We start from the raw sequence: 13,151 nt of genomic DNA, 5'->3' as shown, positions 1-13,151 counted from the left end.
CAGAAAGCAATATGCGAGTTGTAGAGCAGATATTAGAACATAAACATGCAGTATAGTTTGTTAGTCTCATCTGAGACCACACTGACCCCACACGATCCACGCTATGATGTATTCTCCATTAGGGGAAAATTCACTATGGAAGGCTGCACAACACAGAGTGGAGTGGCCCGCAGGAACTCCCACCCTCAGCAAATTAAAAGAATTATCTCCAAATTTGGCAGATAAGCTAGGTCAGCAGATTGCTGCATCCTCATTAGCCCTAAGAAAAGCAGAGTTTATCAGCAGAGGTGCTTCATACTGACTCTGTGCCCGGGTTGTAGGACCTCAGCTTTTCCCTCTGCCAGGCAATCCTGCACAGATACCCCACCTGACTCACACATTGCTAAAACAGTGCTGCACCACACAGCATGGATGCACTGTAAGGTAAAATCATGAACACTCAGAAGCTTTAAAGCTGTGTGCAGCTAGCATATTCTCATACACACTTCTTTCTCTGCCTTATCTTCCAGAGGAACCTCAAGCTTTTCTCAAAAAGAGATCTGCCCCTACATACCTTCCATCTCATTCACTGCCACTCCTCAAAAACCTATTTTCCCATTTCTATGAGAATTTCCTCATTTAATAAGCACCAAAACAACTGCTTCAGGTGCCTCAGTTTTAGTACAGCCCCCCGAGCAAATTTTCACTTCTAAATAAAGGGGAAGTGTACTGAACCCCTTACCAGCCATGATAATTGTTTGTTCTCTGCCTGGCTCTGTTTTAGACTGCTCTAACTAGACTTTCTGTAAAATTTTAATCTTTAAGAAGGACTAACTTTAACAGGGAGGAGGCTATATAGTAATGAAAGTCAAACAGAAAATGTGTGGTAAGAACCTCAAAAGATGCAGCTAAAAAATTACTGCTTTTCTCTCTTTTTTGTAGCATATCTCTGTATATGAACTAAGAATGGACAAGAGCAAACAGACCACGAAGACTACTGCAAAAGCATTTAGAGAAAATTAAGCAGAGAGTTGTGAGACAAATCGTGAAATCTACATTACTTGTTGGACAAATTCATAGGCTATACACTCCAAAGACAGATACATGATTTAAGTATGCAAACTCACCAACATTTATGTTCATTTTTAAATTTTTCAGCAAACTTCCAGATTTCCTTGGGATGAGATATACCCACAATATGCAAGAAGATATTCTAAAGGGAAAAAAAGTAAGTTACAACCAACAGGGACAGTGAAGAGACCCTGTTCACTGTTACAACCTGTCTAGGTGAAAAGGTATTCAAGCAGTATGAAAAAATAGTATTTTCAGAACATAACTGAAACACTTAGGTTAACATGCATAACTGGGAAATCTACTTCGAGTCCTTAAAACATGCATAATCACTTGATTCAGTTGTTTCAGAGCCATAGTTTTTTAATGCCAAATTCATTAAAAGAGAGCCCTACTTAGACAAATATACATGACAGATAGTCAGGCACAGAAGAGAACTAGAAAAATGTTGCAAAGCTTGAAAATTTTCTGTTTAAACAATTCAGACAGCATTTTCCTCTTCAGCTGGAATCAAGTTTCCAAAGCAGTGCTGAAGGCCACAGTGTTAGAGAATAATTCAGGTTGGAAGGGACTTCTGGAGGCCACTTGGTCCCATTGTTGTCTCAAGGTAGGTAACAGAGATCAGGTTGTCCAGGAAACCAGCCTCTGAGCACCCTGCTCCAGTGTTTGACCACCCTTATAGTGAAGAAAAACGGTCCTATTATCTAGTAAAAATTTTTCCCTTTTATAATCTATCTGCTGCTTCTTGTCCTTTCCTGCAGACCTCCAATAGAAGCACAGCACTGCCTTCCCTACACCCACCCATCATGTTGCTGTAGACTACAGTAAGACCCCGCTCAGCCTTTTTAACACTGAGCAAAACCAGCCCTCTCAGCCTCTCCTTGCACATCACATGTCACATCTTCCTAATCACCTTGGCAGCCCTCCACTAGACTCACTCCAGGACATCGATGACTTTGTCCTGGGGAACCCCAAACTAACACCAACTCCTGCTGTGGTCTCACAAAGATGCACTTCCCTCAGCCTGCTGGCTACACCTGGGGTGTGCTTGGCCTTCCTTCCCCAGGGCACACTGCTTACTCAGGAACAACTTGTCATCCCCAGGTCCTTTTCTGCAAAGCTGCTTTCCAGACAGCTAGTCCCAGCCTGTACTGCTCCATGAGGTTACTCCATCCAAGGCAGGACTGTGCATCTTCTCTTGGTGAACTTCGTAGGGTTCATGTCAGCCCACTTCCTCATGTGTTAAATCCCTCTGAATAGCAGCTCTGATCTCCAGCTCTCCCTCACACCATTTGAGATCATCTGCAATCTGCCAAAGGTTGCACTTCACTGTCCAAGTTGCTAAAAGAGACATTAAATAGATTTTGCCCTTGTATTGGCTCATAGGGAATGCCACTAAAAAATTGTTAACAGATCAGCTTTGTACTGTTGATTGCTGCTTTCTGAGCCAAACGTTCCAGTTTTCCACCCAGCTTGTCATCCACCAGTTCAAACCACATCTCTCCAAACTGGCTACAAGGATACTATGGTAGACCATGTACAAAGAAAGCTTTGGCAAAGTTAAGGAAAGTGTAAAGCACTGCTCTCCTCTTGTCCACAGGCAGAGTCATCTCACCAAAGGCAGTGATCGGGACAGCTGCTGCGGCCTGTGAATTGGTCTGGGGAGTGTCTCCCAGAGAAGCAGGAGTGTACTGAAGGATGCACCCTCCCTTCTTTGCGGTTGCATTGTCCGGACTCTTTAGACAAGCTTCAAAGGGGCAGACATGGACTGAGCTGGCCCCATCCTGTAGCCATTTGTGGCTCTATTGTGTAGGCCAGACCACATGCATGCATTGCTAATGAACTGACAAGAGGCAAACTTTCCTGCCCTGAAGCCAGATGCAACAAAACCTGTGATACCAGGACTAAAAAAAACCCCAACAAACGAAAGGTAAGCAGATATGCTAATCAGTGGATACAATGAATTTTAAAAGGCTGTAGAAAATTTTGCTCAGTGTGCATCTACCATCAAAGCCAGATCCGTGTGCACCCACCAGAGAAGAACTGAAGACTGAGGACCAATGGGACGCTGCTGGATCCATGGTGGTGACTATTCTTGCAGCTCTATCCCACATCCTTGCTTTATTTCTGTCTTTTCCTTCCATTCTGTTCTATTGCTACCCCTCTTCACTTTTTTAATAATAAAAACCTGGTTTGGGTATATGGCATTTGACCTTGTTTGTATCTTAATCTCGCTCTTGGGATCATACTGAAACTTCCCCCAACACTGGATTGGGACAGACAGGCAAGGTTTGCTCTTGACAAATCTACAGTGTTTTTTTCTCAATCACCTTCCTGTCTTTCATGGCTTCTATGAGGACTTGCTCCATAGTTTTCCTGTAGAGCAAGGTGAGGCTGACTGGCCTGTAGTCCCCCAAAATCTTGTCTGCCTTTTTTTCTTTTTCTGAAGATGAGTGGTTTGCCATCTTCAGTTAACAGGAAGCATCTCCTTCAAGAAGTTTCTCTTGAAGATCAACCAGCTTTTCCAAGGCCTTTTGCTCTGCATGGACGTCTCCCATGAGATCCTGCCAATCAGGTCCATAACAAAGACAAAATCTGCTTTCCTAATACTCCAATACCCATCCTTCTTATCTGTCTTGATCTTAAATTCCACAACCTCCTGGCCACTTCCAATGCAGCTGTTCAAGACTGCTATTTATAGCAAGTCCAGCAGAGATCATCCTTAGCTGGCTTGTCCAACACTTGCATTAAAAAAAATTGTCATCGATGCTTTCCAGAAATCCTCCAAACTATGCCCTGCTGTGTTGCCAGCAGGTATCAGGGTGGTTTAAGTGCTCCATGAGTACCAGGACCTGTGATCATGGGGCTTCCCTAGCCCTCTGAAAAAGGCTCCACCTACTTCCTCTACTTCATCAGGCAGCATGTAGCAGACACTCACCATGATGTCATCAATACTGATCTGAGCTCTGCGCGTTACCTGTAAACTCTCAACAGGCTATTGCCCATTTCAGAGCAAAGCTCCATGCATTCAAGCCACTCCTTTGCATAGAGCACAACTTCTCATCTTCCCAGCCTGCATTTCTAAAAGGGCCTATATACATCCATTCCAGCACCCCAGTCATGCCAACCATATGTCTCTAATTCCAGTAAGATCACAGCTCTGCAACCATGCATGGATTCCTGTGTTTCCTATGCCATGTGTATTTTTGTACAGGCATCCGAGATGGGCTTCCAGTCATGTTGCTTTCACATAAGAACTGTGAGACCCCCCTCCAGTCTGTTGGAGGCTGTCCCCTAGACACATACTCGCTGTCCCCATGACTCCACTACTCTTCTGGGTTTGGTCCAGTTGGTTTTGAAACCAGTTTAAAGCCCTCCTCACTCGCTTAGCAAACCTGTTGGCAAAGATATTTTGCTCCATTCTGTCAATCCTGCTCAGCAACGCTGAGCAATCATTTCTCAGAGAAGGTCAAAATCATAAAGGCTAAAGACAAGTGACAAAGGTCAAAGTGACACAAGCTGCACATTCAGGTGTTGACCTGCAAGGTGCATATGCTTCCACCCAAGCCCTTCCCTTTCACTAGCAGGATTTAGGAGAGCACTACTCATGCTCCCCTGCCCTTCACCCTCTATAAGCACTGTTGATGAACTCAAGGTCAGCCCTCACAATGTCATGGGTGCCCCATGTGGTTGGGCAACAAGAGATTCAAGTCCAAGGTCCAGATGAGCCTCAGCAGACTCTCCACAATACCCTAGGTCTGAGTCCCCAGCAAGTGACAAACCTCTCAAGACATCAAGCCAAGACTGCAGATGGATGCCTCCATCCCCCACAGGCTGGAGCCTCCAGCCAGTATCACCCACCACTTCCTCCCAATGCCGACAACAGTTCAGGCTCATCTGTCTCCAACACCTCCCCTGACAGAGCTTGTTCTTCCTCATCTGTTACCATGGCACTATACTTATCCTATAAATGCACATCTGCAGGCAGAGAACAAGCTTGCCTTCTGTTGCCAGCAGTCACAAGCTTCCATTCCTCCCCATCTTTGGAGTCTATTCTATTTGAGCATAGCTTCCAGCTGTCCCTCCTTCCACGCAATGTGGGGTTTGTGCTCTTCTACTCTCACAAAGACCCTGTCAATCTCCTGTTTCTGTTCTTACAGCCATGCAGCCTGCTCATCTCCTGCAGTCACTTCACCTGGCAGCCCAGCACCTTGACCACAGCAGGACCCAAAAGATGAAGCCACCATCACGCTCTGTCCTAGGTTCAGAGAAAAGTACCAGTCACTCCCTGCAGCCTGACATCTGCCACATCATTCCTCTGGAGCTCTGCCCAGGCCAGCCTCCCATGTGCCAGGCGTAGCCGCTCCAACCAGGGCAGCAGAGCACACTTTCAAGTGCATCACTGTGCCCACTCCAGCTGCTTCAGAGTGTCAGGTGCCTTCTGCACCCCCTTTCATGTTAACTGCTAAGTCCTTGTTAGCTACCCCATGACACAATAGTCTTGAGATGTTTTGAAATGCTACAGCCAGGAATGTGAATGTAATAGAATTAAAAAAAAAAAAAAAAAAAACAACCAAAAAACAACAAAAACCACACCACAAAAAAACCCCAACAAAACCGAAAAACCTAAAAGCTCGACGTAGAGAAAAGTTGTAATTTTCTAAACCACTAAAGCCAGAAATATTTCCTCTTCAAAACATCAAAAACCTTTTACTGTTTGTTACAGGCAATTCTTTTGCTTTTTGCAGATTTGTGCTCTACCAAGTAAAAGCACAGTGGCATTTATCAGCATACAAAAGGCATGTCAGCTCCTGCTCTTCTTCCAGATAGCACTTAGTCTCAAAGGCACACCACAAGTAGTCTTATGACAGATCCCAGGAAAAGGCAGTTTTAAAATAATTATGCAAAGGATGTGTTCTCATGCAAAACAACAAATAATCATTAGAGGGCCTCCTCTCTTTCCAAGCTGTTTCTTTAAATACTCATTATACAAGCAAATGAGATAAGTGAAGAAGCTGAGAAAATTATAAGGCATTATTCCCTGCCTACAGTTCTGCTTCCCTCAAGATAAAAAAACCACATCATTTTTTCTCTCTAGCCATTTGATTTCAGCTCCTTAGTTGAGTTAGGTCAGAATTTTCTCATTGTAATGTTCATTTCTGACCAAAAACTTGATACTGCTCTACTGTTTCTAACTGGATACCTCTCTAAAAACTTTCTACTTTTAAAACTACTACCATTATCTACTGGTACAGAAGAGCTGAAGTTTTTTGGGCAGATGTTCAATATTACAAGTGATTCCAGAGACTGAAAAAGACCTAAATCAACACTTATCTGCTGAAGACTGCCACACTGGCTCAGAAAAAGGACCACAAGTCTGTTCTCTATAAAAGTCCTTGATGGTAGCAAAGCCATTTTCAAAGTGGAACCTAATCTCTGTGACTAGATCTACTTTAACAGATTAGGAGAATTTCCTAGTTCCCAGGTCTAGGTGGAGGTCCCTGACGAATAACAACTCCATTTCGGCACTGAACTCTGACACGTGTTGCTGTGGAAGATGGAAAAAATCTCTGGCATATACTACAACAGGATATCCATCCAGCTGATCAAGAAGAGCAAGTTAAGTCTGTATACAGCTTGTCAAGTTGCAGATAAAGGATTTTATTATCTTCCTGGATGGCTTCTGAATGAGTACTTGTAAAGAAGGATTTTCTTGTGGACTCCTTATTAAAATGACTCTTCTCAGTGCAGTCACATGTCCCACAGGGCCTCTTGTACAGCTCATCTAACACTTCACTGAATGCTGCTTTCTATACAAGTGCCCTGTCCCCAGGGTCATGAACAAGTTCTGCAGTGCCCTCATACTCTTTCATGACTACAGAAACTACATGTTTGCAGCCTACCAAAAAGTGGGAACACAGTAATTGTGCTGCTTTCAGAGGAAGAACATTATTTGCCTCAACTTTTGTTTCACCAAATGACAGAAAACAGAACATGAAGGAACCTTCAGAGGTCATCAAACTCACCCCTCTTCCCAGGCTGTCTGACTAGAGTTAGGAAAGGAGGTAACATGGATAAGCACCAGTCTTACTATAGCCATGGGATTACACAGTTATAGACAGATGGAAATTATTTATTTCTACATAAGGAGTGATCTAATTCACCTCCATTAAAGAACTGAAGTGTAATGCTGGTTGTGTCTCACTAGGGAGCTAAAATCAAAGAGCAGAAATTTAGCCAATATGGTATCCCTAACCATAAAATGTTTTCAGAATTTCTGTTCAACATTAAAAACTATTACTGGAATTCAAATACCGTGTTCAAGAGCCAAGTCACTATTTGAAATTAAGTTAGTTCTCCATCCAAGTGTTGTGGGTTAACCCCCAGTTGGCAGTTAAGCCCTATACAACTACTTGCTCACTCCCATCCCAGTGGGATGGGGGAAAGAACTGGAAGGATAAGCCAGGCAAAACTTGTGGGTTAAGATAAAGACAGTTTAATAAGTGAAGCAGAGCTGTGTGTGGAAACAAAGCAAAATAGGGAATTCCTTCACTACTTCCCATTGTCAGGCAGGTGTTCAGCAATCTCCAGGAGAGCAGAGCTTCATCACATGCGACAGTGTGATTTGGAAAGACAAACACTGTAACTGCAAATGTCTCTCCTTCTTCCCCCAGCTTTTATTGCTGAGCATGACATCATATGGTCTGGGATATCCCTTTGGTCAGTTGGTGTCAGCTGTCCTAGTGTGTCCCCTCCCAACTTCTTGTGCACCCCCAGCCTGCTCACTGGTGGGGCTGCATAAGAACCAGAAGAGGCCTTGATGCTGTGCAAGTACTGCTCAGCAGTAAGTAAAACATGGGTTGTCAACACTGCTTTGGTCACAAACCCAAAACACAGCACCATAGGGAGGTGCTGTGAAGAAATTAACTCTATCCCAGACAAAACCACTACAGCAAGATAGAAAGAGAATGACTGCGCTTCTCCATAAGCACACCCACCTGAATAATTGGCAAAAGCAACACTGACAGCTACAGGGGTATAGAGTGATATATGCAGGAGCAAGAATATGTAAGAGAAAGGAGGAAGTAAGGAAGAGATGTTATAAGAAAAGGAGATGGAGAAGTATGTAGAGCATGGAATTAGGACCACACACAGGACTTCACAGAGCAGCCAACCTTAGCAAATCAAGAGCATGTTATTCAGACACATAAAACCTTCAGATCCAATGCTGTAAACTCATAAATGTTGTTGCAAGAGTGTTGCAATGCATTAACTTTTAAAAGCCTTGGCCACATAGTTAGGAATAGCAAGTAGGACATCACAAAACATATTGACAACAAACATTAAACAAAACAGCATGCTGCTAGTGATGCTATTAATCACAGAAAACATCACCAGGTGAAATTAAATCACTTAAAAGCATACGGATGATGAACTACTTGATGTTTCCATATCCATATGAAACTACTATTAAAAACACAACAGCAAAATGACAGAATACGTCAAGACCTATGAGGTCCTTAATATTAACAATCTTTCTAAGAGTAAACAAAAGACTGAAAAACAACTCACCTGATTACCTGTTTCTGTCACTATTTCTCCTTCGGCGGTCTCAGCCCGCTCCATATTTCGGCAAACCAGATGAACTGTGCCACCTAGTGGATTTTGGCAAGAAACACATTTGATAATTAATTACTAAATGTGTTATGGGGAGGCATCAGCAAAGAGAGAGGGCCAGGAAGTGATAAGCAATTTGCAGTTCTTGTTTGGGGTTAGGTTTTGATACAATCCAAACGGAACAAAAACCCTTGTGTGATTGCATTCCAGTTTGTGGGAAACCTATAGCCTGCTAGTAGCAAGTGTCAATACTGGTCAGACAGTCACGGAAATAGCATTGGAGCTTCCCAGCAGGCAGAATGTTCCTGAGCTAAGCAGATCCAACAGTCCACTTCTCTGCTGCCAAGAGCTGAGCGGTGGCTTTTGCTGAAGCTCAGGTCCATGAAGCTCTCAGGGCTCCTGTGACACTTGCTGATGTGCTGGCAGCAGAAAGCTGGTTAGGGCCATAACACCCCATAGCAGTCCCAGGTCCACCATCCTTGGGCCATTCTCAGGGACAAATTCCCTACAAATGGCACGGACCCAGCAGTACCATTTGGCAGACCAGGCACATCAAGTACCCCAACAGGGTGTGTCAAAAGACAGAGGTAAATGTCCTTCATACAAAAGGTTTAGGACACAAAGAGTGGATATAAGAGAGCTGGAAGATTTCTGCTTGGCTCTGGCCCCTATGAAAGCAGACAGGAAGGAGAAAGTATCATGCAGCAACAAGGTCTTTGTGCAAGGCTGCATGTATGCAAAAGGCCACTGCACTCTAGGTACTGTCTCCTCAAACCGTTTCCTGTCAAGTCTGCACATCATGTTTAGTGTTGATAAAATGTCAGAGCTACACTAAAAATTGAAGCTAAGGCATCTGTATCATAAATGCTTCTTTTGACACATGCCTTAGAAAGTTCAGGAAAGGGCTTGAACAACAAAAGTGATTGGAATTGCTCTGTGAAAAGGAAATAAAACCACCAGATATCAGAATTATTTTCAGCAGTGGGAGATATGACGAGGACCACAGCCACAAACTGCAGCTTAGGAGGCTCAGGTCAGGCATTAAGCAAAGAGATTTCATTAGTTTTCTTCTAAATAGAGCAGGTTGTCCCAAGAGGATGTGTAATATCCATTCTTGAGGGTTTCAAGATCCAGCAAGACAGAGCAATGGCTGCTTTGGTCTACTGTTGGCAAGTCTTGCTTCAAGTGGGATGCTAGACATGACGACCTCTAAAGATGCCTTCCAACCAACATTTCTATGACAGGAATATGCAGGGCAAGGCTCCTCTCAAAGGCCTTGATACTTATCATGACCTCATAAAAGCCTTCTAAAAGGACTGAAGTACAGGTAGGCATAGTTCTTATTTATTTTTATGCTTTGTATTCTCTGATCATTACAAGTAATGTGTTAATCTCAGTCACGGGAGTACCTGCACTTTTTACTTCTGCCTATGGTTAATGGTGTTTTAGGGGTTGCTAGCCATCCACTACTAGTAGGCTCAAGCAATGTAATTCTAAAGGATCAGTAATAGAAACAACGGTGCTACGTCACTCTTCCAGTGCCCAGAACCCAAATACAAGATACCAGGTCTACCCTTGGGATAGAGCAGTCATACACTGCACAGCCCAGTTTGGGGTCTGATAATGAAACTTTCTGTCTGCAAGAGAGGTTTTTCCACTGAGCACCATTACAGCAAGTAGTCACATAGCTGATGCAGGCAACAAGCCTCATGATTCTTCTGATATCTTCTAACAGGGTCCGATTCCTTCACAGCACTACCAGAGTTGGTTGGGCTACTTTTACCAAGTGCACAACTGCAGGCAGCAGTGGGAAACTCCCAAATCTGGGATAACCATACAAATGACACTGATGTTTAATACAGTTTCATCTTCAGTTTGTGTTACATATATACCATGCATGAAAGGGACTATGCACACAGACACTGAATATAGGCAGATCAGAATGAAAAACAGTCTTAGCCCCAAGGAGAACAGATTTCATGAGTGAGAGAAAAGGCAATCAGAAGGAGCAGCATCAGATGCTCAATTCTTTGACCATTCTCACAGTGATTGTGGGCTTCCCTGCAAAGGAGGGTTTTAATTACAGATCTGAAGGCAGTTAATTGCAGATGTTTAAGGAGTTCTTCCTAAAACACAAGTAACTATGCAGATACAACACATGGAAGAAGTAGCTGGACTTCAAGCTGATCAGAACATTCTCATAGTCTACAACAGAAAACATTCAATGAAAACAGAGGTAGATTTTAAGAGATTTGAATATGAACTTTTCTTTCTGTTAGGGAGAGGGAAGTTTTGGTGTGACCTATTGGGGTAGGGAAGGGATTTAAATATCTTTTCTATGGTGAAGATTGAAATTATCCAGACTTAACACATGGGCATTGCCAAAGTGGTTGGGAAAAGGCTGCATCAGACTGGATGTGCAGTTCACAAGACACACAGGAAAACCCAAATCTGCAATACCCAGAAGACACCAATCCAGAGAAAAGCTGAACTCAGGCTAAAGAAACAGTCATCAAGACAGTAATTATTTACAAAGGTAAAGACAATGTAGCTTGGTTACTCTTTTGCTGAGTCCTAATTCCTTATTTTCTTGTCATGGTGTACTTGATGAGATTCAACTAGAAGTCAGAGCCCCAACAGCTGACATCCTATTTCAGAGCAACATGTGCAAGGATAGGCTCAGGAAGACACTGTTAAGACATTTTAATTTCATATGGACAGCAATCTCCACACAAGATATTAGACAAGCAGTCTGGCCCCAAGGTTGTTCTTTGGACTCTAAATACTAGGTGGTCAAACCCTATGCAGATCCAGTCAGTTTGACAGCTTGCAAAACCTGGCAGGCATATCCATTTGTGAGCAAATCAGTCACCAGACAAAGCAATACTTACATAAGGCTATTACACATAATGGCAGTAGTGGGAACCTGAAATCAATCACATACTGGCACTGATAGGGATCTTTAACCTGAAGGCCTTTGATGACAATAATTTTGAATTAGTGTAATTTAACCAAGTTGCCACTCTCCTTTGTAAGATAGTTATGAAATCTACGCATACAAAGAGAAAACAAAGAGTCTCAAGCTCCTCCCTTTTATTCTACATGCCAAAACTCCTATCACTCACACACAACAGGAATTATTTTGTTTGCCAGCTCTGAAAGAGATTAGGTCTATCCTTCAGCAGTAGCTAGTTTCAGTTCATACCATCTCCTTACTTAAGCAGAGTAACAGAAGAAACGGTTGTATGTAATCACTTAAAGGGCACAAACTCCAGGTTATTATCATTAAGATCAAGCACAGCTATGCTGGTTATTTTATACTCTGCCATCTCAACTTAGCAAAAGCAATTGTTTTCTTTCATCATATGACACATTTGCAAAACAGTTCAAAATCAGCCATGCTGCTACTTGTACTGAATCATCCTTAAACAGACCTTGATCCGTCACCAACATCCTTGGATGCCACTTTAACACAGATACAGTTTCAGTAAACATGTACTTGAGAAACACTTTGCAGATCCTCTCCACTAATTTTATTTCATTATTCCAGTTTTCACAGCATGTATCAGGCTTAAACCCCTAACCCACACTAACAGCCCTGTAAAATAACACACCTGATCCCTCACCACAGGGAGTTGTGTCTTCGTGTTTGCACTGGAAGGCCAAACCTGCTTCCTTCCATCTTCCCTGTGACAGCCCCTCAGGGCTCCTCACTGCAGCACAGCTCACCTCTCCTCACTACCGCTTTGGCTGTGGCCTTGCCAGTGCCACTGTTTGCACCAGTGACCAGAAAGGATCTTCCAGCCACGTTCACCTCCACATCAGCTGGACAGAAGTGCTTGGAAGAAGTCTCATAGATGCTCCTGAATAACACATAGACACCTGTGAAAAACTAGAAGGAAGTACTTCCAAAAAACCACAGGGGAGGGTTGAAAAGCACTATCTCCTCACAGCTCTGCATGCGCTAAATGCACCCCCTGTGAGAAACTATGGACTAGGGTATTGTTTATTAAGATTTATGTTAAGCTCAATGTAAAGGTTAGGCAACAAAAGATATGAAATCGCTTATGCAAACAGCTACCAGACACCGCTTGTGTAAGATAGGATAACGGCAATCACTTACACGAACTAAACCAGATACCGCTTGTGCAAGATAACCGCCAGATGTCCAGGAACCGACAGAAACAGGACAAACAACCCCATATAAGGACATATGAGTGAGGGGTCAACTATGGGACAAAGGAGGAAGACTTCTTACTTCAGCCTCAACGACCACCAAGAGGCAGAAAACAACCCCCTAACAACAACTGAAGCATGCGCAGAGTACCTCCACTACTTCATGAACACGGAAGTAAAGATGTATAAAAAGGGACTGTTTGAACTGCTCAGCACGGCAGCTGACGGAGCGCAGACTCCCCTGCCGTCCAGTGCTGTATTTGCTCATATTCTACTTGCTATAATTAATAAAATTTTAATTGGATTAT

General features: G+C 43.2%; 1 protein-coding gene across 1 annotated transcript in view; it reads right to left on the bottom strand.

The window, feature by feature from the left end:
• The window catches only part of DHRS12 (dehydrogenase/reductase 12), a 38,430-nt gene extending 25,560 nt beyond the window's left edge, over nucleotides 1-12,870 (bottom strand). Inside the window, 4 exon segments of the mRNA XM_026864591.1 lie at nucleotides 1,111-1,192; nucleotides 8,623-8,705; nucleotides 12,397-12,530; nucleotides 12,809-12,870. Coding sequence (XP_026720392.1) covers nucleotides 1,111-1,192; nucleotides 8,623-8,705; nucleotides 12,397-12,530; nucleotides 12,809-12,870 — 361 coding nt within the window.
• Nucleotides 12,871-13,151: the final 281 nt, after the last annotated feature.

The sequence above is a fragment of the Athene cunicularia genome (genome assembly GCF_003259725.1).
Source record: "Athene cunicularia isolate RWA chromosome 1 unlocalized genomic scaffold, athCun1 chr1_part1, whole genome shotgun sequence".
NCBI classification, from domain to species: Eukaryota; Metazoa; Chordata; class Aves; order Strigiformes; family Strigidae; genus Athene; species Athene cunicularia.
This window is presented reverse-complemented; position numbering and strand designations above follow the sequence as displayed.